Raw genomic sequence first — 27,317 nt, 5'->3', positions numbered from 1 at the left:
CAGTAACATGGTATATCTCTCCATCTGTTTGTATCATTAATTTCTTTCATCAGTGTCTTATAATTTTCTGCATATAGGTTTTTATCTCCTTAGGTAGGTTTATTCCTAGGTATTTTATTCTTTTTGTTGCAGTGGTAAATGGGAGTGTTTCCTTAATTTCCTTTTCAGATTTTTCAACATGAGTGTATAGGAATGCAAGAGATTCTGTGCATTAATTTTTTAAAATTAATTTATTTATATTTTTGGCTGTGTTAGGTCTTCGTTGCTGCACGCGGGATTTCTCTAGTTGCGGTGAGTGGAGGCTACTCTTCATTGTGGTGCGCGGGCTTCTCACTGCGGTGGCTTCTCTTGTTGCAGAGCAGGGGCTCTAGAGCACAGGCTCAGTAGTTGTGACACAGAGGCTTAGTTGGTCTGCAGCATGTGGGATCTTCCCGGACCGTGGCTTGAACCCGTGTCCCCTGCATTGGCAGGCAGGTTCTTAACCATTCTGCCACCAGGGAAGCCCCTGTGCTTTAATTTTGTATCCTGCCACTCTACCGTATTCATTGATTAGCTCTAGTAGTTTACTGGTAGCATCTTTAGGATTCTCTATGTATAGTGTCATGTCATCTGCAAACAGTGACAGTCTTACTTCTTTTCCGATTTGGATTTCTTTTATTTCTTTTTCTTGTCTGGTTGCTGTGGCTAAAACTTCCAAAACTATGTTGAATAAGAGTGGTGAGAGTGGGCAACCTTGTCTTGTTCCTGATCTTAGAGGAAATGGTTTCAGTGTTTCACCCTTGAGAACAATGTTGGCTGTGGGTTTGTCATATATAGCCTTCATTATGTTGACGTAGGTTCCCTCTGCCTACTTTCTGGAGAGTTTTTATCATAAACGGGTGTTGAATTTTGTCGAAAGCTTTCTCTGCATTTATTGAGATGATCATATGGTTTTTATCCTTCAGTTTGTTAATATGGTGTATCACATTGATTGACTTGTGTATACTCAAGAATCCTTGGATTCCTGGGATAAACCCCACTTGATCATGGTGTATGATCCTTTGAATGTGCTGTTAGATTCTGTTTGCTAGTATTTTGTTGAGGATTTTTGCATCTATGTTCATCAGTGATATTGGCCTGTAGTTTTCTTTCTTTGTGACATCCTTGTCTGGTTTTGGTATCAAGGTGATGGTGGCCTCGTAGAATGAGTTTGGGAGTGTTCCTCCCTCTGCTATATTATGGAAGAGTTTGAGAAGGATAGGTGTTAGCTCTTCTCTAAATGTTTGATACAATTTGCCTGTGAAGCCATCTGGTCCTGGGCTGTTGTTTGTTGGAAGATTTTTAATCACAGTTCCAGTTTCAGTGCTTGTGATTGGTTTGTTTATATTTTCTATTTCTGGTTCAGTTTCGGAAGGTTGTGCTTTTCTAAGAATTCCAGGTTGTCCATATTATTGGCATATGTAGTTGCTTGTAGTAATCTCTCTTGATCCTTTGTATTTCTGCAGTGTCAGTTTTTACTTCCCCTTTTTCATTTCTAATTTTATTGATTTGAGTCTTCTCCCTTTTTCTTCTTGATGAGTCTGGCTAATGGTTTATCAATTTTGTTTATCTTCTCAAAGAACCAGCTTTTGGTTTTATTCATCTTTGCTATTGTTTCCTTCATTTCTTTTTCAGTTATTTCTGATCTGATCTCTATGATTTCTTTCCTTCTGCTAACTTTGGGGTGTTTTTGTTCTTCTTTCTCTAATTGCTTTAGGTTAGGTTGTTTGAGATTTTTCTTGTTTCTTGAGGTAGGATTGTATTGCTATAAACTTCCCTCTTAGAACTGCTTTTGCTGCATCCCATAGGTTTTGGGTCATCGTGTTTTCCTTGTCATTTGCTTCCTAGGTATTTTTTGATTTCCTCTTTGATCTCTTCAGTGATCTCTTGGTTATTTAATAATGTATTGTTTAGCCTCCATGTGTTTGTGTTTTTTACGTTTTTTCCTTTTATTGATAACTAGTCTCATAGCATTGTGGTCAGAAGAGAAACTTGATACAATTTCAGTTTTCTTAAATTTACCAAGGCTTGCTTTGTGACCCAAGATACGATCTATCCTGGAGAATGTTCCATGAGCACTTGAGAAGAAAGTGTATTCTGTTATTTTTAGATTGAATGTCCTATAAATATCAATTAAGTCCATCTTGGTTAATGTATCATTTAAAGTCTGTGTTTTCTTATTTTCATTTTGGTTGATCTATCCATTGGTGAAAGTGGGGTGTTAAAGTCCCCTACTGTTATTGTGTTACTGTCGATTTCCCCTTTTATGGCTGTTTGCATTTGCCTTATGTATTGAGGTGCTCCTATGTTGGGTACATAAATATTTGCAGTTGTTATACCTTCTTCTTGGATTGATCCCTTGATCATTATGTCATATCCTTCTTTGTGTTTTGTAATGGTCTTTATTTTAAAGTCTATTTTGTCTGATATGAGAATTGCTACTCCAGCTTTCTTTTGATTTCCATTTGCATGGAATATCTTTTTCCATCCCCTCACTTTCAGTCTGTATGTGTCCCTAGATTTGAAGTGGGTCTCTTGTAGACAGCATATGTATGGGTCTTGTTTTTGTATCCATTCAGCCAGTCTGTGTCTTTGGTTGGAGCATTTAATCCATTTACATTTAAGGTAATTATCGATATGTATGTTCCTATTACCATTTGCTTAATGTTTTGGGTTTGTTTTTTAAGTCTTTTCCTTCTCTTGTGATTCCTGCCTAGAGAGGTTCCTTTAGCATTTGTTGTAGAGCTGGTTTGGTGGTGGTGAATTCTCTTAACTTTTGCTAATCTGTAAAGGTTTTAATTTCTCCATCAAATGTGAATGAGATCCTTGCTGGGTAGAGTAATCTTGGTTGTAGGTTCTTCCCTTTCATCACTTTAAATATGTCCTGCCACTCCCTTCTGGCTTGCAGAGTTTCTGCTGAAAGATCAGCTGTTAACCTTATGGGGATTCCCTTGTATGTTATTTGTTGCTTTTCCCTTGCTGCTCTTAATATTTTTTCTTTGTATTTAATTTTTGATAGTTTGATTAATATGTGTCTTGGCATGCTTCTTCTTGGATTTATCCTGTATGGGACTCTGCACTTCCTGGACTTGATTGACTATTTCCTTTCCCATGTTAGGGAAGTTTTCAATTATAATCTCTTCAAATATTTTCTCAGACCCTTTCTTTTCTTCTTCTGGGATCCCTGTAGTTTGAATGTTGGTTCGTTTAGTGTTGTCCCAGAGGCTTCTGAGACTGTCCTCAATTTTTTTCATTTTTTTTTTTTATTCTGCACTGCGGTAGTTATTTCTGCTCTTTTATCTTCCAGGTCACTTATCTGTTCTTCTGCCTCAGTTATTCTGCTATTGGTTCCTTCTAGAGAATTTTTAATTACATTTATTGTGTTGTTCATCTCTCTTTGCTCTTTAGTTCTTCTAGACCCTTGTTAAGTGTGTCTTGTATTTTCTCCATTCTGTTTCCAATATTTTGGATCATCTTTACTGTCATTACTCTGAATTTTTTTTGGGTAGTTGCCTATTTTGTGTTCATTTATTTGGTCTTGTAGGTTTTTACCTGCTCCTTAGTCTGTAATACATTTTTTAGTCGTTTCTTTCTTTTTTTGGGGGTGGTGGTGGTGCTGTATTCCTGTCCTGCTGGTTGTTTGGCCTGAGACATCTAGCGCTTGAGTTTGCAGGCAGTTGGATAGAGCCAGTTCTTGATGCTGAGATGAGGACTTCCGGGAGGCCTCACTCCGATTGATATTCCATGGTGTCTGAGGTTCTCTGTTAGTCCAGTGGTTTGGACTCAGAGCTCCCACCACAGGAGCTCAGCCCTAACCTCCGGCCTGGGAACCAAGATCCTGCAAGCTTTGTGGCATGGTAAAAAAAAAAAAAAAAAAAAAGAAAAGAAAGAGAAAAGGAGCAGTACAGTATCAAAGAATAAAAAAGAAAATAAAATTAGAAAGATAAAAAATATATTAGGAAAAATAAAACTGTAGTTGAAACAACTGCAACAAGGTAAAATAAAACTACAACAGATAAAAGAAAAACAAGGGGCGGGGGGACAAGCCAAAAGGAGAGAACAATGACAAGGTATAAAGAATAAAATAAAATTAGAAAAATAAAAGATTTATTAGGGAAAATAAAAATATAAAAGAATTGGAACAATGAATCAACAAGGTAAAACAGAATCTCAATCTAAAAGAGGAAAAAAGAAAATAAAAAAGCCTTGGCTATGGGAGTCAAAAAAAGCTTGGTGAAGTTTAGGTGTGGGTGGAACTGAGTCAGGAGCGAGGTTTGGCGTTGGGTGGGGCCTAGGCAGGGTGACTGTTCAAGCGTGGGGCGGGGCCTCTGCTTAGGACCTGCTCGGAAGGGGTGAGGCAGCACCTCCACAGGGGGGCCTGCAGAGTGTGGAGCTCCAGGGGCTCTGGTCAAGGGTGTGTGGGAGGGGTGTAAGCCCAGCGCGTTGGAAGGGGTCTCAGAGGCGATCTGAGGGTAGAGGTGGGGCCCTGGGTGGGGGGCAGGGGCGGGACTTGGGCTCTGCGCAGCAGGAGTGGGGCTCCGAGGGCAGAGGATTAGGCCTGGGAGACCAGCAGGCGTCCTGGTGCCCAAGCGGACAGGGAGAGCACGCCCCGTTCCCTTCCGTTCCTTTGTGCCCCTCCCCCACCGTCTCCCCCAGTGTCTCTCCCGTAGCCCGTGGACCCCTAGCCGGGGTGGGTCCCGCTGCTGTAGGACCCCCTCCCTTCCCCTAGCCACACCTCAGGGGTGCCGGCCCCAGAGGTCCGGCCTTTACTTTTGCTCCCCCTTCCCTCCCTCCCACTCCCTCAGGACCCATGCAGCTGGAGGGGCCCTTGGGGCCCTCAGCAGGCTCCCGGGGGCCCACGTGGGCAGGGGAAACCTGGCCGTGCTCCCTTTTGATCCTCTGCCCCCCAGTGGTTCCCCAATTTCCCCCTTCGGGCGTGGGATCCCTTCCCCTCCCCCAGCCGCCCCTTAGGGGCACCAGTCCCGTCCCGCCTCCACTTCTCCTCCCCCTTCACTCCCCCCACGCCCCCCGTCCTACCTGGTTGCTGGGGGTTCTTCCCGTGTCTGTGGTCCCCCACTGGTGCCTGGTAGGTGCCCTAGTGGTGAGGAGACGCGAATTCAGCGTCCTCCTAGTCCGCCATCTTAACTCCGCCCTCTCTGTAATATATTTTGAAAGGATTTCTTCTGTGTTGCTAAGCCCAGTTGAAAGTCTTGCCACCAGATACAATTTACTCTGTTTACTATTGGAAAAAGGATGGTAGAATGCCTCTTCTGTCTAAAGATATTTCAGTTTCCCTGCCCCTTTGCTTGTGACTTAAAGAATAAACTTTTACACCCAGTTTTCAAGCAGATTGTGAAAGGAAAGTGACAATATCTTGTAGATAACTTTTAGTGGATTAAATTGCTTTAGGCTTTTATTGTGTCTCCTATTGCTAGTTTGAAAGGTCTTTTAGGGACTCCTTTTCTTGTCCTTGTTGTTTGATTACTGTTAATTATCTATTAATACCACCTGTATAATGTAGATCTCTAAAAATAAGAGACTAAGCCAGGTCATGTTTCTCCTTCCTGAATTAGTGTTAGAGTCTTAAAGGACGTTGAAAATTGTGGCCAGTTGTAATTTAAAATTTTCTTAGCTACAATAACTATTATGCTCATTTTTTAAAAAATTAATTAAGTTTATTTTTGGCTGCATTGGGTCTTTGTTGCAGCGAGCGGGGGCTACTCTTCATTGCAGTGGCTTCTCTTTGTTGCAGAGCGTGGGCTCAGTACTTGTGCCGGCAGAGAGATATGGGAGAGCAAGGTGTATGGGTTTGGTACTACTGGGTGGAGAGGAATTACGGCCTCATTGATTAGTCGGAGGTCCTGGACCAGGCGATAATCCCCAGAGGCCTTGCGGACAGGCAGGATGGGGGTGTTGCAGGGAGAGTCAGTGGGGATAAGGAGTCCCTGGTTTAGGAGTCTGGTGATAATAGGTTGTAGGCCCCTAAGGTGAGTCTCAGAGATGGGAAATTGGGGCCTTGATGGAAATTTGGAGGGGTCCTTTAGGCGGATGAGGACGGGGGAATGGTGTGTTGCTATTATGGGCTTAGAAGTATCCCAGACTTGGGGATTGATTGGGTTTGGTGTGATTGGAAGAGGGGGATAGGAGGGGGAGGGTTCTAGAGACAGGCCGAGAAGAGGAAGCAGGAGTTGGGAGGAGGGGACCTTAGGGTCAAGTCTAACCAGCTGGAGGGAGGCCCCTAAGTGGAAAAGGACATCTCAGCCTAGCAAGGGAACTGGGCAGGTTGGTATGACTAAGGAATGAGTAAAAGGGAGGCCTTCGATATGACATGGGAGTGGACTGGTCTGGAGTGGGAAGGATGGTTTGCCATCAGTACCCATGACCGAGATCTGGGAAGGAGAAACTGGCCCGGAATAAGTAGGCAGGACCGAATAGGTAGCCCCTGTGTCCACCAGAAATGAGATGGACTTACCCGCTACCTGTAGTGTTACCCTGGGCTCGGCGAGGGTGATGGGGGTCTTCGAGTCCGGGCGCTATCAGTCGTCAGCCAATCCCAGCAGTTCGAGTGGTAATGCCGTGGGGTCGGCCTGCCCCCCGCGTGGAGACGCCGAGGGAGGGCCAGTCGTAGGGCAGTCACTCTTCCAGTGGCCCGTTAGCCCGCAGCTGGGACAGGGCTTAGTAGGAGGTCGGGGATTGGGACATTGGCGAGCCCAGTGGCCTTCTTTTCCGCATTTGAAGCAGGCCCCCGGTGGGGTTGCCTTTTGCGGACCCCGTGGATGCTGTGATCCATGGGAGATGGGCCGGCCTTAGGGCGGGTACAAGAGCTTGGGTTTGGAGGGCCACCTTCTGGTGCATCCGAGCCTGTCGGCTGGATTCTGCCAAATCCTCATGGCCATTGTAGACTTTTTTTTTTTTTTTTCAGTATGCGGGCCTCTCACTGTTGTGGCCTCCCCCGTTGCGGAGCACAGGCTCCGGACGCGCAGGCTCAGCGGCCATGGCTCACGGGCCCAGCCGCTCCGCGGCATATGGGATCCTCCCAGACCGGGGCACGAACCCGTATCCCCTGCATCGGCAGGCGGACTCTCAACCACTTGCGCCACCAGGGAGGCCCTACCATTGTAGACTTTAAAGGCCATCTTTAACAGATCTCGAATAGGGGTTTGAGGGCCGTCTTCTGCCCGTTTTAAATTCTTTCGGATGTCCGGGGCTGATTGGGTGATAAAGTGGGTGGCTAGGACCGCTGCCCTTGCTGGGATGTTGGGATCCAGCCGGGTGTAGAGAGTTAAGGCCTCTGTAAGGCGATTGAGAAAGATAGCTGGATTTTCGTTAGGTTCTTGGGTTATCTCTTGTAGTTTTTCAAAATGGACTACCCTATGAGCGGCAGCCTGCATGCCAGCCAGGAGGCATTGGATCATGAGGTCGCGTTTACAACGGCCATTTTGGCCATCCTGATAAGTCCAGCCTGGATCGGTGCCAGGTACGGCAGTCGCTCCGACAGGCATGGAGCTGTCGGTAAGGTGAACCTGATCTGCATGGTTTCGGGCAGCAGTTTGAATTCTTTCCCTCTCGTTAGGGGTCAGAGTAGAAGATAGGATCACAAAGATATCGTGCCAGGTTAGATCGTAAGCTTGAGAGAGGTAGCGAAATTCTTTGATGTAGCGGGAAGAGTCGGCAGAAAAGGAGCCTAATCGCTTTTGTATTTGAGAGAGATCTTGGAGGGAAAAGGGAACATGAACTCTAATCCTTCCGCTCCTGCCATCTCCCTCAGAGGGCAGAGGAGATTTGGATCTTGGGAGTCGTGAGAGCGTGTATGTGCACTAATTGGCGAGGCAAGGGGCGTGGGAGGAGAAACCGTTGAGGGAGGCGGGGAGCGGTTGGATGGACCGTTGAGGGAGGCGGGGGAGCGGTTGGATGGGCTGGAGCGGGTTCCGGAGGAGGAGGGACCGCTTCAGGGTTGGGTGGAGGTTGGGGAGAGGCGAGAGATTCGGGTGGGTCCGCTAGTGGAGAGGCGTCATCGTCAAAGGGAATGAGGGGCTTGGATGTAGGAGATGTCTGGCAAGAAGGATCTGGGAAGTGGACCAATCGACGCAGAGGGAGGGGCGGGAGCGTAAATACCAGAAGGCCTGAACGTAGGGGACCTCGGACCATTTGCCCGTCCTGCGGCAGTCATTATCTAGATCACGGAGGATGTTAAAATCGAAAGTCCTTTCAGGAGGCCATTTTGGATTGATAGTCTAGAGGATATTGTGGCCAGGCCACAGTGGAATAGAAAATAAGCAGTCTGCGACGGAGATCTTGGGAGAAACCGAGGGCTGTAAAATTGGCTAGGAGACACCCCAGGGGCGTCTTAGAATCTGGTTTCGATTGTGAGGTTCCCATGACCCCCAGTCTGTCCCTGAGTGAATGGAGAGGGAGAGAGGCGTCCCTGGTCTCAGTCTCCAATTCACGGCAGGTCGGAGGGCGGTCGGGCAGTTGGGACGTCTCCACAGTTGCCCGAGGCCCGGAGAGAGGACGGAGGAGTCCCTGACGTGGCCGCGATTAGAGACAGGGAGTCTGGCGGGTAGGGACTCTGGGGTTCGGAGGGAACAAGGGAGCGGGACTTACTCCATTTTCTGCCGGATCGGGTGGATGAGTAGAGGTTCCCTGGTTGTCTCCTGGGGGAGGGGAGGGGAGGAGCGGCCTGCGTGGTAACCCGCGGGGCTTGGTACCCCTCCCGGGTTTCGGCACCAAATGTAAGGTTGGATCTTAACAAACGGCACCGCGAAACAGAGGAAAGCTTCAAGTGAGCTTTATTAGGGGGCGCTCCCGGGCGAGGCTCACTGGTCCGAGAGAAAGGGGCCAGAGAAGTCGCACCCGGGCGAGGGCTGGGCAAGATTTTATAGGGGAAGAAGGGAAAGGGGTGTGGTGAATCTGGGAGTGCGCATGGTATTCCTTATTTGGTGGTCTCTTCAGGTATGGTGGCGATATCTGGTGCCGGTTACATCAGTCTTGGGACCGTTAGTCCCGCCCCTCGAAAGGCGGGAAGGCTGGGCTGGGTGGAAGGTCCCCAGGTCAGTTCCTGGAACTGGGTGGTCCGGAAAGTCTCCAGATCAGTTTCTGGAGCTGGGTGGTCCGGAGAGTTTTGGTCTGATGCAACCTGTGAATCTGATTGCGTTCCCCTGCCTCGGGCCAGTTGGCCTTACAATATATAGGATTTTTTTTTCCATTACAAATGAGTTGAGTTAGGATTGTAGAAGAGCCTTGTCCCACCTCAGCCTCTTTCATTAACCCTTGAACTCAGGTTAAATGAAATTTGAAAAGCTAATATATTCACAGTACCTTACAAATTGGATGTGCTTGATATGTGTATAGTATTGAATTGAATTTACTTCTGGCCCCCAAATTGAGTATTTATTCTAGATCTCAGTGACATTTTGATAGTGTTGTTGTTGTGAGGTTTTTTGTTTTTGTTTTTGTTTTTGCCATGTTTGCCAAATGAAGAACGCTTAGTTCTTGAGGAGAAGAAAAATCCAATCATTTTAACCAGTCCAGGTTTAAAGATTCACTCCTGTAAATCCTTGACTTTAACTTCATTACTTAGGATCATCTGGTGTAGACTTTGCTTTGGCTATGAGGAGTATTTTAAAGATTTTAATGCCCTGTTTGTTTTGTTGCTTTTTCTAATAAGCCCTTCATTAATTTTTCTTTCTTTGACTACTTTTCTGCTTCTCTTCATTTAGTTGGCTTTGTTTTATTTATCATTCCAGAGGATGGTTCAGTTTTCCCATGCTCTTGGCTAACTTCACAAGTTGTTTTTTGGAGGAAGGACTATTAGTGTGGCAACAAAAATAATATTTGTTTAAGCTGAAGCTATTATACCAAGCAAATGTATTATTTATTTTTTTGAATTCTAGGATTATTGATGTCCTTTTTTGAAACTTGCCACAGCATATTCGTATGTGGGAATAAAAATCTGGTTGACTAGTGCAGCTGTAGAAAATTAAAATCTTGCACCAGCTGATCTGTGCACTGTACAGACCTGTTGCCTACCTTCACAGAGCTCATCCTCCAGGGGAGGTGATAGACTGTGATTACCATCCCATATGACAGATTGCCTGTAGGAAGTACAGGGTGCTGTTGGTGCATGTAAGTGAGTGACTGTCCTAGACTTGGAGGATCAGAGAAGATTTTCTGTAGGAAAACTTAAACATCAAGTTATAATGATGGCAGTTATGCTTGCCACTGAAGCCTGTGGAAGTGGAGAGAAAGCTATTCTGGTAAAGTAGGACTTGAGTATTCACTCCTTAGTAGACCTTTACTCAGTGTACCTCTTTCCCCCTCAAGGTTGGTTGGTTTGTTTGCTTGTTTATTTTTAATATCACAGAACATTCTTTCTTCAAGTCCATATAGGAAGCTGATTTTCCCCATTCCTGTAAAGAACTGAAGTATATTATCTCAATAATTTCTGAAAAGGTAGACCTTCTTTGGTGACTGTAAAAGGAACCTTTTCTTCCATAAGAAAACTATTTTTCCCCTTTTCTAACTTCCTTCACTTTTTCTCAGTTTTCCATTAGTGGCTGAAGTACTTCGAAACTCATAAAAATTGCCCGCCAGGGAAGTACTTCTCCAAATCTATATGATAGACAGGGTCCCTTACATCTTCAGTCTACCCTATTCTGTGCATAATCAGGAGATTTCTTTTCCCTAACAGTTTTTCAAACTTCTAATATCTGGTAGTTGGTTATTTACTATAAATAAGCATGTTAAGTCTTTAACTGGAAATAAAAGAGATTCAAAGGTAGCCTTTTATGTTTTACTTCTGTTTACTTCTATATTTGATTTTCAGAATTCATATTATAAAGTAGGTATTTATGAAAGTTGGTATAATGGTATGACATCTTTGATGAGATAATCTTGGAAACAGTTTATTTTGTAGTTAAGTTTATACTCAGGGTTATGTTTATCATGGCCTTAATTGGGAAACTTGTCAGAGTTTTTAGATGATTTTAGTACAGTGTTTCTCAAACTTTATAATTTGCGTAAGAATCGCCATAAGAGCTTGTTAAAACAAATTTACATTTCTAACATGCCCTTAGGTGACACCAAACCAAGGCTGCTGGTCTGAAGATTCCAATTTGAGAACCACTTTTTAAGGCTTTTTTATAGTCACTAGATGAGCCACAGAACAAAAGGTTACATGTACATTCTCACACGTACATGTATGTGCACACACACATGATTAAAGGGGAGTTTTGAAGGATCGAAATAGTTATTTCAGGTCTATCAGATTTTGCATTTATTAACAACGTTATGAGAAGCTTGGATAGCATGTGCCAAGGACATTCCTACATTTGAGTCTTTGCACCTTTTGCTTCCTCAGCCTATAATACTTCTCTGCTAGAAACGTATATGGCTCATTTCTCACTTTTTCAGGTCTTTGCATATATAAAATGACTATCCCCATTTTGCTTCCCTGCTTTATTGTTGCCCATAGCACTGAATCACCATATCATGTGTTATATGTTATACGTATTTGTCTCCCTAACTTAGAATCTAAGCTCCATGAGGGCAGGAACCTGTTCCCTGTTTTTTATCCCTAGTGTTCTTGCCTGACATGTAGTATGTGATCAACAAGTATAGATTAAATGAAGAAAAGCAATGTTTGCCTTTTACCTCTGTGATCTAGATAAGATTTTAAAATATTCATCAGGGTAAGCCTCTTTCCTGGTCCGTTTATATACTGTTTTACAGAGAAAACAGTTGGATATAACTTTTGGATAGTAAGTGCTTCCCCAAGTGTGGTATATGTGTTCCATTGTTGCTAAAGAAGATGAATCTAACTGATACGTGGACTGACTTTTTATTTTTCATGTTAATTAGAAAACAAATTTAACAAGTACACTAAGGACCCAACAGGAAACAGTTCTCCAGATGGTTCAGCTGAAATATCTTTAAGAAAGAGTCTACTCAGGGCCTCCCTGGTGGCGCAAGTGGTTGAGAGTCCGCCTGCCGATGCAGGGGATACGGGTTCGTGCCCCGGTCTGGGAGGATCCCATATGCCGCGGAGCGGCTGGGCCCGTGGGCCATGGCCGCTGAGCCTGCGCGTCCGGAGCCTGCGCGTCCGGAGCCTGTGCTCCGCAACGGGGGAGGCCACAACAGTGAGAGGCCCGCATACCGCAAAAAAAAAAAAAAAAAAAAAAAAAAAAAAAAAAAAAAAGAAAGAGTCTACTCAAAGATATGGTGGTGATTAAAGGAATACATGCGGGATAGCAGGATACCCAGAGACTAGCAACAGTGGGAAGCTGCTACCATCCCTAGGACTGGATGGATAAAGGGAAGAAATTGTGTAACTGGAGTGGAGGGAGGGCTACCTGGCTGGAGCTGTAGTTTTGGAGAAGGGGCGCTTGAGCAGAGGGAGCACAGGAAGAAAGACTTCTCTTTCCTTCCATCCTCTAGTATCTAATATCCTCCAGAATCTCTCATGAGCCAAACCAGAAGCCAGTTTGTTGAGACAGCCAGTCAGGAATGGTGTCAGGGCAGCGCAAGTGAAGACCAGTACAGCATCAGATTTGTGATTTGGTAGATTTTATTGTGTAGGAAAAACTGTTTATTAAGAGAAATAAAATAAATAGAAAGAAAACCATTAAATAACAGTACAGGTAAAAATCATGGCTAAAGTTTGGGAAACACTGGGGAAATAGTTATTAATCCTCATTGTATTCAGCACAGTCCACAATAAGATTTGTTTTCCTGATTCATTAAATAGCATTTTAATATTATGATATATTTTAATTATTGTCTGACTAGTACTCCACATGTATGTTTTCCAGATAACTGAATATTAAGATTTAAGTATACATAATTTTATTCACCTCTTGTAGAGGGATTTCTTCCCTGAAATGTATTGTGATTTCCTGAAATGTATCTAATTTCCTAATCTCTTTAATTAGATTGGTGGTTCTCAAACTGTAGCATACATCAGATTCACTTGGGAAGGTTTGTGAAAACAGGTGGGCCCTATCTCCTGAATTTAGTAGGGCTGGGATTGGGCCTTAGGTAATGCAGATATAAATGGTGAGGGGACCACATCTTGGGAACCACTAGTACTAGGGTATACTGAGCTTAATTTAACTTTTCTTGATGACTTAGGGTCATTTACCCTATAGAGGCATATTGAAGTAAGGGGCTATTTCCTTTTAATAACGGTTCCAGGTCAGTTTTAGCATCTGTATTTGATTTTGTTGTCAAGTGCATCATGCTGACATTCATTGTGCCACTAGTAATTCCTCTCTCTCACTGTAATTTTTTTTTAATTTGTTTATTTTATTTATTTATTTTGGGCTGCATTGGGTCTTCGTTGCTGTGTGCGGGCTTTCTCTAGTTGAGGCAAGCGGGGGCTACCCTTCGCTGTGGTGTGGGGACTTCTCATTGTGGTGGCTTCTCTTGTTGCGGAGCACAGGCTCCAGGTGCATGGGCTTCAGTAGTTGTAGCCCATGGGCTCAGTACTTGTGGTGCACGGGCCCAGCCGCTCCACGGCATGTGGGATCTTCCCAGACCAGGGCTCGAACCCATGTCCCCTGCATTGGCAGGCGGATTCTTACCCACTGTGCCACCAGGGAAGCCCTCTCACTGTAGTTTTGTACTGAGCTGCTCTGGGCTGAGACTAAATAAATTGGTTACATTTTAGTTGAGAAAAGAGAAGGTCTCCAAGCAAAATTCATGAGTTTCAACGAAGGAGCTTTTTTTTTTTTTTAATCCATTTTGCCTGTTCAATTTTTACTGATTATTCTCCACAATACCTAATGCTGCCACATAAGTGACCTTTGGTTAAGTACGGTGCTAATTTTAAGTTGTTCTGTACTTGCCTCCTTCAGTGAGTAGAGATCACAGGAATCTCTGATGCTTTTAGCAGCTAAACACCTTAGAGGAAGTCTACAAAACATTTATTTCACACTAAATTCTTGCTATAGTGCCTTAATGTCACTTTGTATCAAGTGTGTCTTTTTTTTTTTCTTATTTAAACTGTGTTATGTATTGAAAGCACTTTCAAGTCTTTTGGAATATGGGGAGGGGGTAAATAAATATTTAAATATAAATAATTAGCAAAATAATAAACATGAATGTTTTTATAAATATTAAATCTTAGAATAGGTATAGAATCTTTCTTTCCAAAGAAACTAATACTGTGTAACATTGGCATAGAAAAGGGGAACAGTGTGGGCTTCCCTGGTGGCGCAGTGGTTGAGAGTCCGCCTGCCGATGCAGGGGACACGGGTTCGTGCCCCGGTCTGGGGGGGTCTCGCATACAGCGGAGCGGCTGGGCCCGTGGGCCGTGGTCACTGGGCCTGCGCGTCCGGAGCCTGTGCTCTGCAACGGGAGAGGCCACAACAGTGAGAGGCCCGTGTACAGCCGGAAAAAAAAAAGGGGGGGAACAGTGAATTTGTGTTTTTCAGTAGTGAGTATTCTAGGGCTGCTGGCTTCATGTGTTGTTAGAGATCTCACACAATGTAGATCTGTTCAAAGTTTCTGTTTGGAGGAAAAGTAATTACTTTTTTCCCAGTTGTTACCTACAGCTTTTCAGATAATCAGGAAAATACTATTCAAGTGCTTATATCAGAGGTGTCTTCCATCTTTCCTATCGACAGAATTTTCAAGGCCTCTTTGTCTTGGGTTTGCTTTCAAGGTTTATGTGTTCTGCGTTAACTTTACCGTTTTTTTTTTTTTTTTTTTTTTGTACCTGGTGATTCATTCTTTCCCTTCCGTGACTTTCTCTCTGAAATCCTATTCTGTGAAGGGAATTGTTGCCTAAAACTGATTACTTCACCCCAGCTTGTTTCTGCTAATTTTTTTTCTCATTAGTAATAAAATTATCAGTGTATGTTTCTGTTAATATTTAGTAAATTGTGAAGTGCTTTCACATTACTTCATTTGATTTTCATTATAATTCCTATCAGGTAATAATAGGAGAGAGTGTTATTCTTATTTTACATAGAATAAATCGTAGTACAGCCTACCAACCCCGAAGTCGATGCTTTTACTCTATCCTAGATATACCACAGCAGTCGTATTTGTACCTGGGCAAGTTACTTAACTTCATTGTCTCTCTTCATCTGTAAAGTGGCACGGTTAAAACCAATTTCATAAAATTATTGTGAGGATTAAATTGAATAATATGTTTAAACTGCTGAGAACAGTGTCTGTTCGATGATGAATGTTAATAATGCTGGTAGTTTTTATACCACATCTTTTTCTCTCTTTAAAAGTTACTGTAATAAAATTCTTGGTTTTCAGGCAACATTTGATATAACAAAATTTTACCATCAAAGAAAAATCTTAGATTATTTCTTGAGTTTATGTTAGATTAGTTGTCTTATTGCCTTTTAAAAAAATTCTAATTTTTATTTGTCTAAATTTTTGTTCTTAAAGAATGTGCAATAAAATATTTGAGGAAGCTGTTGAAGGTATTTATTGCTTCTTTTAATATGCTGGGATCAAGATGGATGCCTTTTGTCTGGGATTATAACATTTTAGTGCATATCTTATTACTAAATCTAAAATTTATATTGCTTAGTTGAAGACCTGTGGGAGCTTTTTAAAGATTAGAATAATATGGCCATTTGGGACAATTATTGGCTCATGGACATATGCATATGAAAGAAAGAAAAAGTAGGAATTTCATAAAGTATAGAATTCGTAAAATACATTACGTCAACATTAACTCACGTAACTGAATTTTAGGAAACTTTGTTGGAAACAGTTGTGTTTTGCTTGGTTTGGCTTTCTATAAATAGGTACTTATTTAAAAGATAAATTTCTAAAACTGCCTTACATGTTTTCCCGCCAACAGGGCATTCTCAGCAGGGTTACAGAATCTGTTAAGAATATTGTGCCAGGATGGCTACAAAGATACTTCCACAAGAGTGAAGATGTATGTAGCTGCTCAGCAGACACAAGAGAGATGGCACAGTGGCCGGAAAATAGGGAAGATGACCGTATAATATATGCTGATGAGGAGAACCCTAACATGCATGATGGGAGAATCACTCCTGAGCCAACAGTCAGTAATACAGAAGGTAAATAGAATGTGGATATTTTGTTGTGAATGATAGGTTTTCATGCCTTAATTTAAAATATGTTACCTGGCTATGGTAAATCTAATTGTGTAGTACAGAAACGATGTTAGAGGAGGGTGATGATCACCTTCAAATTAGAAATCTTTTTTATTTATCATCTTTGTTGTTTATTAAGGGAGGCTGAAATACTGTATCAGTTGAGAGTGCAAGCTCTGCTGTTAGACTTTGGGTTTGAATTTTCATACCACCAATTGTTAGTCATGTGGCTTTGGTCAAGATAATCTTTGGGGCCTCCCTGGTGGCGCAGTGGTTGAGAGTCCGCCTGCCGATGCAGGGGACGCGGGTTTGTGCCCCGGTCCGGGAAGATCCCACATGCCGCGGAGCGGCTGGGCCCGTGAGCCATGGCCGCTGGGCCTGCGCATCCGGAGCCTGTGCTCCGCAACGGGAGAGGCCACAACAGTGAGAGGCCCGCATACCGCAAAAAAAGAAAAAAAAGAAAAAAAAAAAAAGATAATCTTTGTTCTCCTCTGTACCCTCAGAAATGGTTTTGAAAAAAGTAAAGGTGAAGCCCTTTGAGTAGGTCGTGGCACTGAAGGAGCAGCGTGGCAGTGCTTCCCACAGCACACGGACTTGGGTATGGTGTCACTGCAGTTGTCTCCAGTCCTCTGCAGCTAGCGCGGCTGGGCCACTTCATTAATCTTACCACTGAGTGACCCTGCATTTTAAATGCTTTTTTGGATCCATTTATGGTGTTTTTGTGGGGTTTACAAGTATTAAATAGCTTCAGTGTAACCCATGAATGTGACATATTTGGGAATATTACTCTGTCATTTCACTTTATTTTTTACAGCTTTAGTGAGATGTACTTCACATAACAATAGGACTCACCCATTTAAATTGTATAGTTCAGTGGTTTTTAGTATATACAGAGTTGTTCAGTCACCACAGTCAATTTTAGAACATTTTAATCACCATCCTTCCCTCCCCATCACCTCAAAATCCTATACCCATTAGTAGTCACTCCCCATCCCTACCCCTCTAGCCCTAGGCAACCAGCAGTCTGTATACTGGACATTTCATATAAATGGAATCATAAAATATGTGGTCTTTTGTAACTGGCTTCTTTCACTTAGCATAATGTCTTCAGGGTTCATCCATGTCATAGCATGTATCAGAACTTCCTTTTTATTGCCAGGTAATAGCTCATGGAATGGAGAAACTATATTTTATTTATCCATTCATCCGTTGATGGACATTTGTGTTGTTTCTACTTTTTGGGTATTATGAACAGTGCCAGTCTGAGTTGAATTGAAAGAGGTCTTCACATATTCTGGATATAAGCCCTTACCTGTATATGATTTGCAAGTATTTTCTCCTATTCTGGCTTCTTGATGGTGCCCTTTGAAGCACAAAATTTTAAATTTTGATGAAGTCCACTTTATCCCTCAAGTATATGTTTCTTTCAGTTTATATATTTTTTCTTTCACTACATGTTTTACTTATAATTATAAAAAATTTTTTGAACTCTGAAATCTTGTCTTGCCTAAATAATTGATGTGGATGTGCCTATTAATTTTGGTATACTCAGTAACTTATTTTCCTGCCTGATTTGCTTATAAGGGAAAACTAGTGAGGGTGAAATGGGCTGAAAGAGTGATTCTTATTTGGGAGAAATGGCAAATCTAAGTTTTCTTAGTGATATTCAGTTTGGCTTAGTCTTCAAATCCTTGCTTATTTTTATTAGAGTAACTTAGGGAGTTTTAATATCTGTGCTCTTCAAGATTTCTTTCTAATATATTACCACCAACCATCTTGAGGTTTTATTTGTTAGATCTCTAAGGTGACTGCTTCTATATTGTTCTCTTTTCTGGACATCAAGTGGGACCACAGCTTCCTTCTTTCTTTTGACTGGAGACTTTTAGTGTGCAGCAGCGTATATCTACAGTGACTGAAGCCTTCTTTTGCACCCTAATGAGTATGCTTGTGGGGATTAACTAACTTGAAGAATTTAATTCAGGTGTGAGATTAATGGCGTTTCTCATTTTACATCTGTAAAGTTCTTTTCTGTTTGTATTTTCATTGAAATTATGGAATTAATTCAGTGGTCTGCCAAGGTTAATTCCAACTTGGATTTTATTCATTATATTATTAGGTTTGTAAGGTAGCTTTTCTGTTACGTGTATATTACACACGCCTTTGTGAATAACTTCTAAATTTAAATTATTGTGGAAATTTTCAAACTACAAAAGTAAGGAGGATAGTAGAACCTCCATGTACCTGTTACCCAGCTTCAAAGACAACCAGCTTTTGGCTGACTTTGTTTCCTTTATTCCCACATCTATTCACCTACCTTCTCAGTCTAACTCCCCTGATTATTTAGAAGCAAATTGTGAACAGCTTTCTGATATTAACTTCAAAAACTTGATGGCATTTTCCCTCTGTCTTGTCTAAGAGCTGACTCCTGATCCTATCTTAAAATCTGTAAGTTCCAGGCAGTTCTCTTCACACAGTCTGCCTCCATCTTTCTCAAAGTATTTATTCAATAGTTGCAGTCACATAATGTGTGACTACAGTACCATTGATAACTCCCCAGTATGATGACTATAGATCTTACTAGATGTAGCAAATCAGTTTATATTTACTCTGTGAAACATTGCTCTTAAATTTGACAATGCATTCTCAAAACAACTTAGAGGGCTTCCTTGGTGGCACAGTGGTTCAGAGTCTGCCTGCCGATTCAGGGGACACAGGTTCGTGTCCCGGTCGGGGAAGATCCCACATGCTGCAGAGCGGCTGGGCCCATGAGCCATGGCCACTGAGCCTGTGCGTCCGGAGCCTGTGCTCCACAATGGGAGAGGCCACAACAGTGAGAGGCCCGTGTACCGCAAAATAAAAACCAAAAAACCCCCCCAGAAAAACAACTTAAGATATACTTGCTCTTAAAGTAGTGTAAAATTATCAAAAGCTTAAAATAATTTAGATATAACAGTCCTGAGGGTTGTTTACTAAATAGTAATTTTACCACTGTAACTTTTGTATTAATAGTAACTGGAGCTGGAGACTATAGGACATTCTTCAAAGAGCACAGTGCAGTATGACAGTTATAGAATCTGTGGCCCCTTTCAGATCTGTTGTTTGCAGCTGTCTGCTTATATGTACCTCCTTGTATTGACTGTCTTAATGATGGTGAGCCATTAGGTGTCTAGATTTCTTCTGCTAGGGTAATGAAATGGATCAGTGAGGAGAACCTCAAATAATGTACCTGTTAGATTTTTATTGATTCAGTAAGAGTTCAGGCCTCTGAGAGCCCCACGATGGCATATCTAATATGCTAGTCAGCAGTAGATTGAAGTTGTAGACCACATTGGCTGATTGATACTATGTGATCATAGGTGTACTCTTAGAAACTGGGCATTTATGGCTGATGTGAATCTGTAGATGATGTGGCCTTATTTAGTCTTATTATCCCAAAATGCGTCCTTCATTGGGCCTGATTTGGAGGTTAAGGAAGCTCTGTAAGTATAAAAAACTGGCATTGCTATTAGCAGCATACCTTCCAGTAGAAGTATATCATACTAGATTTCTTTTTTCTCTATAGCTTCTGTATATACTAGATTACTAAATGTCTGCCAATATCTAGAAAGTTGTCCTATCACTTTTATCCTATAGGATAAACTGCTGTAGGGATGAGAGAATGGGTAAGTGAACAGCACTTTTAGGATATAACATACTACAAAATTAGAATACTTAATACTCTAAGAAACAATTCAGCCTGTATGTGTATGAATCCTGACTGCAGAGAAATTGAAATATGATCATCTTTAGATGCCAATAGGTTTAAATGCCAATACCAGTAGATTTCGAAGCTCCAGCCAGTTTCTGTCTTAACTTGAGCAAGCTTGATAAGAAATTATTACATATACATTAAATTCTAATTCCCCATTCCCCCTCCCCGCAAGCCCCTGGCAAACACCATTGTAGTTTCTCTGTGACTTTGACTACGTACCTCATATGAGTAGAATCATACAGTAATCTTTTGTGACTGACTTATTTCACTTAGCAGAATGTCTTCAAAGTTCATTCACATTATTGTAGCATATATCAGAATTTATTTCCTTTTTAAGGCTGAAGAATATTCACTGTATGTATTTACCACATTTATTTATTCATTCATCTGTTGATGGACACTTAACGTTACTTCCACCTTTGGCTCTTGTGAATAATGCTGTTAGGAACATGGTTGTACACATCTCTCTGAGACTCTGCTTTCAGTTCTTTTGGATATATACCCAGAATTGGAATTGCTGGGTCATACGGTAATTCTATTTTTAATTTTTTGAGGAACCACCATACTGTTTTCCACAGTGGCCGCATCCATTTTACATTTCCTCTCAACAGTGCACAAGGTTTCTAGCTTCTCCACATCCATGCCAACATTACTTTCTTTTTTTCTGATAGTAGCTGTCCTTATGAGTGTGAAGTGGTATCTCATTGTGGTTTTGATTTGCATTTTTCTGATGATTAGTGATGCTGAGCATCTTTTCATATGCTTTTGGTTGTTTGTATATCATCTTTGGAGAAATGTCTGTTCAAGTCCTTTGCCCAGTTTTTAATCAGGTTATTTGATTTGTTGTTGTTGTTGTTGAGTTGTAGGAGTTCTTTGTGTGTTCTAGATATTAACCCCTTATCATATATATGATTTTCAAACATTTTCTACCATTCTGTAAGTTGCCTTTTTACTCTTGATTGTGTCTTAGTGCACAAAAGTTTTTAAGTTTTATATAGTCCCACATGTCTTTTTTCTTTTGTTGCCTGTCATATCTAAGAAATCACTGCCAAGACTAATGTCTTGAAGCTTTTCTCTGTTTTTTTTCCTATCAGTTTTATAGTTTTGGGTCTTACGTTAGGTCTTTAAAACAGTTTGGGTTTATTTTTGTATATAGTGTAAGATAAGGGTCCAGTTTCCTTCTTTTGCCTGTGGGTATCCAGTTTTCCCAAAATTATTTGTGGAAGAGACTGTCCTTTCCCCATTCATTGACTGGTCTTGGCACTGTATCAAGGATCATTTGACCATGTATGCAAGGGTTTATTTCTGGGTTCTCTATTCTTTTCCGTTGGTCTACCTGTCTGTCTGTATGCCAGCAGCATACTTTTGATTACTGTTTTGTAATAAGTTTTTGAAATCAGGAAGTGTGAGATCTCCAGTGTTGTTCTTCTTCAAGATTATCTTGGTTATAAGTGGTCCCTTGAGATTCCATAGGAACTTTAGAATGGATTTTTCTATTTTGTCCAAAAAAAGTCATTGGTTTTTTTAAAAGGAATTGCATTGAATCTGCAGATCACTTTGGGTAGTATTTACATTTTAACAACATTAGGTCTTCCAACCTAAGAACATGGGATGTCTTTCCATTTATTTACATCTTAAATTTCTTTCAGCGATGTTTTATAGTTTTCATCATGCAAGTCTTTCACTTCCTTCCTTAGTTAATTCCTAAGTGTTTTATTCTTTTTGAAGCTATTAATAATGGAATCATTTTCTTTATTTACTTTTTAGATTGTTCATTGTTAGTGTATAGAAACAAAAGTGATTTTTGTATGTTGATTTTGTATTCTGCTACTTTGTCGAATTTGTTTATTCTAACACTTTTTTTTGGTGGAATATTTAGGGATTTCTGCGTATAAGATATATCATTTGAAAACATAATTTACTTCTTCCCTTCCAATTTGGATGAATTTAGTTTCTTTTTCTTGCCTTATTACTCTAGCTAGAGTTTCCAGTCCTGTGTTAAATAGAAGTGGGGAACGCAGGCATTCTTATCTTATTCCTGGTCTTGGAGGAAAATCAGTCTTTCACCATTAGGTATGATGTTAGCTGTTAGTTTTTCATATATATGGCTTTTGTTATGTTGATGTTTCCTTCTAGTCTTATTTGAGTGTTTTTGTCTGCACTTTTTTTTTTTAATATAATAGCACTTGGAAACTAAATAATCCAGAATTGTTTTGCATTGCTTAAGCTGGTAAATATTTTTGAAGACAAACTTTTAGAAAGATAGTATTGATACATAGAAGAAGATTACAGAGTAATTTCAAGTAGCAAATACAGTCAAACACCACAGTAAAGAATAGCAGACTCTTCTTACTCATTGGGGACAGTTAATGTAGGGATGCAAGGAATCATTAATCATTAGGGAATTATTAATATAGTGTAGCATGTTAATAGGTGAAATGAGGTTGTAAATTGTTTCTTTCAGGTATATACTAAATAGGCATTTGTTAAAACTTAAAAATCTATTGTTCTTTATTTCTACTTGTAATATGGAAACCACTGCTTAATATGTCAGTCATCCACAGACCAGAAATCATGTGTCATAGTGAAACAATAGAAGCATTTTTTAAAATGTGATTTTTCAGGTGATTTTTGACTAAATTATTTTGTAGAATATGGGTGGAGATTCTGGGTTCTCTTGTCTTCCTCTGAGAAGTATTGATTCTTGTTTCAGCAAGCAGTTGTTACTGAATGATCATTTTGAACTCTTACGTAGTTTTATGTTTTATTAATGTCCATCTGTGGAAAATCTAAGGTGTGTGTTAAGTCCCCTAAAGTGACAGGATTTAGCCTCCAAACTCTGTCTCCTCTGTGGCTTTTTAGATGGGTTTACAGCAGGTCTTGTTCTAGGACATGGCCCTTAGTCTCAAGGGAAAGCTCTTCTGGTATCTCAGCTGAATGCCAGGGTTATTTAAGGAGGTGTTTATGGGACCTCTAAATTCTGGCAGTCTTGGAACTTCACTGTCCTCAGCACTGCTTTTTTCCCCTAGCACTGATCAACCTTCTAGTAGCTGTTTTCTCAATTTCATAGCAGCTGCTGTTTGGTAAGCCTTAGGTGGTCTTGCTCTGTGTATGTATAGCCCGTCCATGCTCTGGACACTCCTGTGTAGACTTCTGGAGGCCCCTTTCTGTGTAGTTTTCTACTGTTCAATGCCCTTAATTCTGATTTCTGCCTACTGTATTTTGCTTTGACTCCACCTCTCTCTGCCAGGTCTGGAAATGTTCCTAGACAGCTGGGTAGTGATAGGGCTCACTGTGAGTTTTCCTTGTCCGTTTTCTGTTGTCTGAAAATTACTACCTCATGTATATTGTCCACTTTTATAGTTATTTTCAGTAAGAAGGGCTAGTCTAGGGCCCCACTTATTCCAGCCTAACTGGAAGAGAGTCTTTTGGAAACTTGACAAATGATTCTAAAGTTCTTAAAAATACACCAGAAGGGCCTCCCTGGTGGCGCAAGTGGTTGAGAGTCCGCCTGCCGATGCAGGGGATACGGGTTCGTGCCCCGGTCTGGGAGGATCCCATATGCCGCGGAGCGGCTGGGCCCGTGAGCCATGGCCGCTGAGCCTGCGCGTCCGGAGCCTGCGCGTCCGGAGCCTGTGCTCCACAACGGGGGAGGCCACAGCGGTGAGAGGCCCGCATACCGCAAAAAAAAAAAAAATACACCAGAAAATGAATAGAGAAATCCTGAAAAAGAGTAAGGGAAATGTGATGTAAGTCAGAGTAACTTTTACAAGCATTAAATGTGTTATAAAGGTATAGGATTTAAAACATTATGGTACTGGTATAGATATATATCGTTGGGGAAGGCCTCTTAGAATTTACTATGTGGTAGTGGTGGCTTCTCGATCAGTGAGGAAAAGATGGCTTACTTAAGAAGATTATCTTATTTTATTTTATTTTATTTTATTTTATTTTATTTTATTTGCGGTACGCGGGCCTCTCACTGTTGTGGCCTCTCCCGTTGCGGAGCACAGGCTCCGGACACGCAGGATCAGCGGCCATGGCTCACAGGCCCAGCCTCTCCGCGGCATGTGGGATCTTCCCGGACCGGGGCACGAACCCGTGTCCCCTGCATCGGCAGGCGGACTCTCAACCACTGCGCCACCAGGGAAGCCCAAGAAGATTATTTTAGAATATAAACAGACTAACCATTTGGAAAACAATGAAGCTAAATCATTCCCTCACTGCTTCATCATAACTGATTCCATATGGAGTCAAGATTAAACCTTATATTGAAATAAAAGCAATACTGCCAAAAAGAAGAGAGTAAAGTTTTTTATTTCTCAGTCTTGGAATGGTAGAAGTCTCTGTTAAAATAGGTATTATTTTCTATATTACAAAGGACACCATCAAAAAAATAATGGTTTCAACCAACAGTGAAAAAAATTAGTTGTGATATTTCAGATCATGTCACACTAATCTTACTGATCAAAAAGAAACTAGATTGGACTAATTTTATTAGCAAGATAAACTATATCAATGAGCAGTTAACAGAAGAAATATAAATGACCAATGAATAGGGAAGGGTGCTCAATATGTCATTTAAATAAATGCAGATAGTAATGATGCCACTGGACACAGTAGATTGACAGAAATCAGAAAAGGTTATTATTATCCAGTATTGGAGAGCATGGGGGAAATATACATTGTCATTTACTATTTATGCAGTATAGCTTAACAGAAAACCTTTGGATCCACAGTATCTCTCATAAGCAAAAGTGAACATGTACTCTGATCCAGTATGACAGGGCAGTTCCACAAATTATTGTTTATCCATTGATTCTCAGGATACCTTGCACTACTTAGGCTGCTTTATGGGCCCAATTTCAGACTTAGAGTCAGATTTTTTGTGGGTCACTTAGGCATATTTCTTAAATAATTTCTCCTCATGTTTCTCTTACATATTTAAAGAACCATGGATTTATCCAAAAAGAATACAAAGTCTGCAAGTATAAGTGCTTGTATGTTTGATAGAATATTGAGAAACAATTACATAAATAATTATGCTAAATCAGTCTGATAAAATAGAATGTGGTCTTCACATGGAATGTGCTCTGTATATGGAGACAAAATTATATGATAAATGAAAAAAACAAGTCACAGAACATAATGCATAAGCATGATTATGTGATTAGGGAAAATGTGTGTATGCATATAGAATGTCTGAGAGGATGTACAAATTTTTTTGAGATATAATTGATTTACAGTATTATATGTTTCAGATGTACAACATAGTGGTTCACAGTTTTTAAAGGTTATTCTCCCTTTATTGTTATTGTAAAATATTGCTTGTATTCCCTGTGCTGTACAATAAATATGTCCTTGTAGCTTATACATTTTATATGTAGTAGTTTGTATCTCTTACTATCCCTACCCCCGTCTGGTGCCCACCCACTTCTCTCTCTCTCCACTGGTAACTATTAGTTTGTTCTCTGTATTTGTGAGTCAGTTTCTTTTTTGTAATATTCATTAGTTTGTTCTGTCTTTTAGATTCCTCATGTAAGTGATATCATACACTGTTTGCCATTTGCTGACTTATTTCACTAAGCATAATACTTTCTAATACTCTCCATGTCCATCCATGTTGATGCAAAATGGCAAAATTTCATTCTTTTTTATTGACTGAATAGTATTCCATTAGAGGATATACAAATTTAATAGGGGTTGTTTCTGGAGGGATGGACTTACCTTTTTGTTTTATGACTTTTTTTTTTTTTTAGCAGGAAGTTGAATGATATATTTATTTTAAAGAAGTGAAATGTTTTCAAATGTAGTTCATATAAACAAAAGAAAGTGCTAAGTAATAGAAAATGAGTATTACAGTTAATTTTTTGGATAATAGTTCTTATGTATTAATAGATATGTATATGGCTTATAACAGGGAAAAAAATATTTTTTTTTGAAAAAAACTTTTAGACTGATTTGCCAATTTATTACACTGGTAGCTTAAACATGAAGAAATGGATTTCCTCATCCTTCTATACCCCGTGATTAACAGCTAAGGCTTGGGAGAAAAAGACACCTAGATTGAAATCTCACCTCAGTGCATCTTTAGCTGTATACCAAGCTTATCAAGATATTTAAATTCTCTGTGACTCATCTATAAACAACTGACCACAGCTAACTGACAGGATTTTATGAGTCAAAGAAGTAAAGCAGATAGCACAATGTTTAGCACATAGTATGTATTCAATAACTGAAAGCTATTATTGTGATTCCATATGTACGTGGGCCCCTCAACCCCAACTTTAAATTATTTTCGGACTTTAAATTCCTGAAAATGGGATCGCTAACTATATTATGAATAGAGAAAGTGGCTGGGAACTTGGTAGCTGTAGTAATGATGTTCTTGCAAATACTGCAGATAAAAGTTAATTTGGAAGGGAGCAGGGGAAAGGTGCAAATCCTAGTTTTATATTATTTCTGGGTAAAACCTGTGTGAATGTGCCTACTTAAGCTCAAGGCAAGGATCTCTGAGTAGTTTTGCTTAGCTAAGTTTGTTGAAGCCAAAGGACTTTATGCTAAACAGCCTGCCCTGACCCAGAGAGCAAACTAAAGCTATGATTTCTTATTCCTCATTGGCATAGCATTAGTGAGGGGCCCACAGTGCAGGCTTTGGTGGAGATTAACTGGAAGAGCCTGTTGTCTGCCAGTAAAATATTCCCTTAGGCAAGTCTCCTAGGAGGGGCAGTTTCTACTCTATCAGACTGGTTTCTCCTTCTGTTTTCAAGACTGGGCTACTCTTGAAGTGGAAGGGGGTTGAGAGTGAGTATTCAAATTAAAGTTGCGGCTATAAGGGTTAGACTCTGTAGCCTATGAGTTCTGCTAACGTGAGGGTCATGCCTCATTCATTTTTGTGCCCCTGATGCCTCAACAGGGTTCTGCATTCAATATAATTATGAATATATGAATCCTCATAATTTTTCTTTACCTAATTGTTGCGTGTAGGAACACTACGCCAGTTTTTAAAACAAGTACACCTTTTTAGGTAGTTGCTTTGGAAATGTATGACCTGTGGTGTGAGTAATAAGGCATACCAAATGCCAAGCACTGGAGCTAAGCATTTTACCTTACTACTGAGTGAAGTCAATTTTGGAAACGGAGGCTTCGACATTAAAGAATACAACTAAGATGGCACAGCTCATAGGTGACAGGGTTTAAAACTTGAACCCAAGGCTGCCTGACTTTTAATCACAAGAGAAAAGGCCTCGTGTTAATTCGGCAAAACTCGGTGAGCCGCCGCCCTTCAACTTGCAGTTCTCTGGCAGGTTCCACCCGGAATTTAAGGCCTGGTTTACCAAGAAGAACCTCACCCTAAAGAGAACTGGATGGGAAAAGGTAAAACGTGGCCCCTGCGCAGGCTCAAACGTCCCTTCCTAACTCTTCCTTCTCCGCTCCTCGGGACGTCACGGCGGCAACTT

The 27,317-nt window shown here is 40.9% G+C and overlaps 1 protein-coding gene across 2 annotated transcripts in view; it reads left to right on the top strand.

Moving 5' to 3' along the window:
• Nucleotides 1-27,317, top strand: part of NUP153 (nucleoporin 153) — an 80,685-nt gene that overhangs the window by 6,828 nt on the left and 46,540 nt on the right. For both annotated transcript variants that reach the window (XM_060111359.1, XM_060111358.1), the window contains exon 2: nt 15,845-16,070. In XM_060111359.1, the coding sequence (XP_059967342.1) occupies nt 15,956-16,070 (115 nt within the window). In that variant the 5' untranslated portion in view covers nt 15,845-15,955. The remainder of the gene's footprint in view (nt 1-15,844; nt 16,071-27,317) is intronic.

This window comes from Mesoplodon densirostris, chromosome 10 (assembly GCF_025265405.1).
Source record: "Mesoplodon densirostris isolate mMesDen1 chromosome 10, mMesDen1 primary haplotype, whole genome shotgun sequence".
In the NCBI taxonomy this organism is placed as follows: Eukaryota; Metazoa; Chordata; class Mammalia; order Artiodactyla; family Ziphiidae; genus Mesoplodon; species Mesoplodon densirostris.
This window is presented reverse-complemented; position numbering and strand designations above follow the sequence as displayed.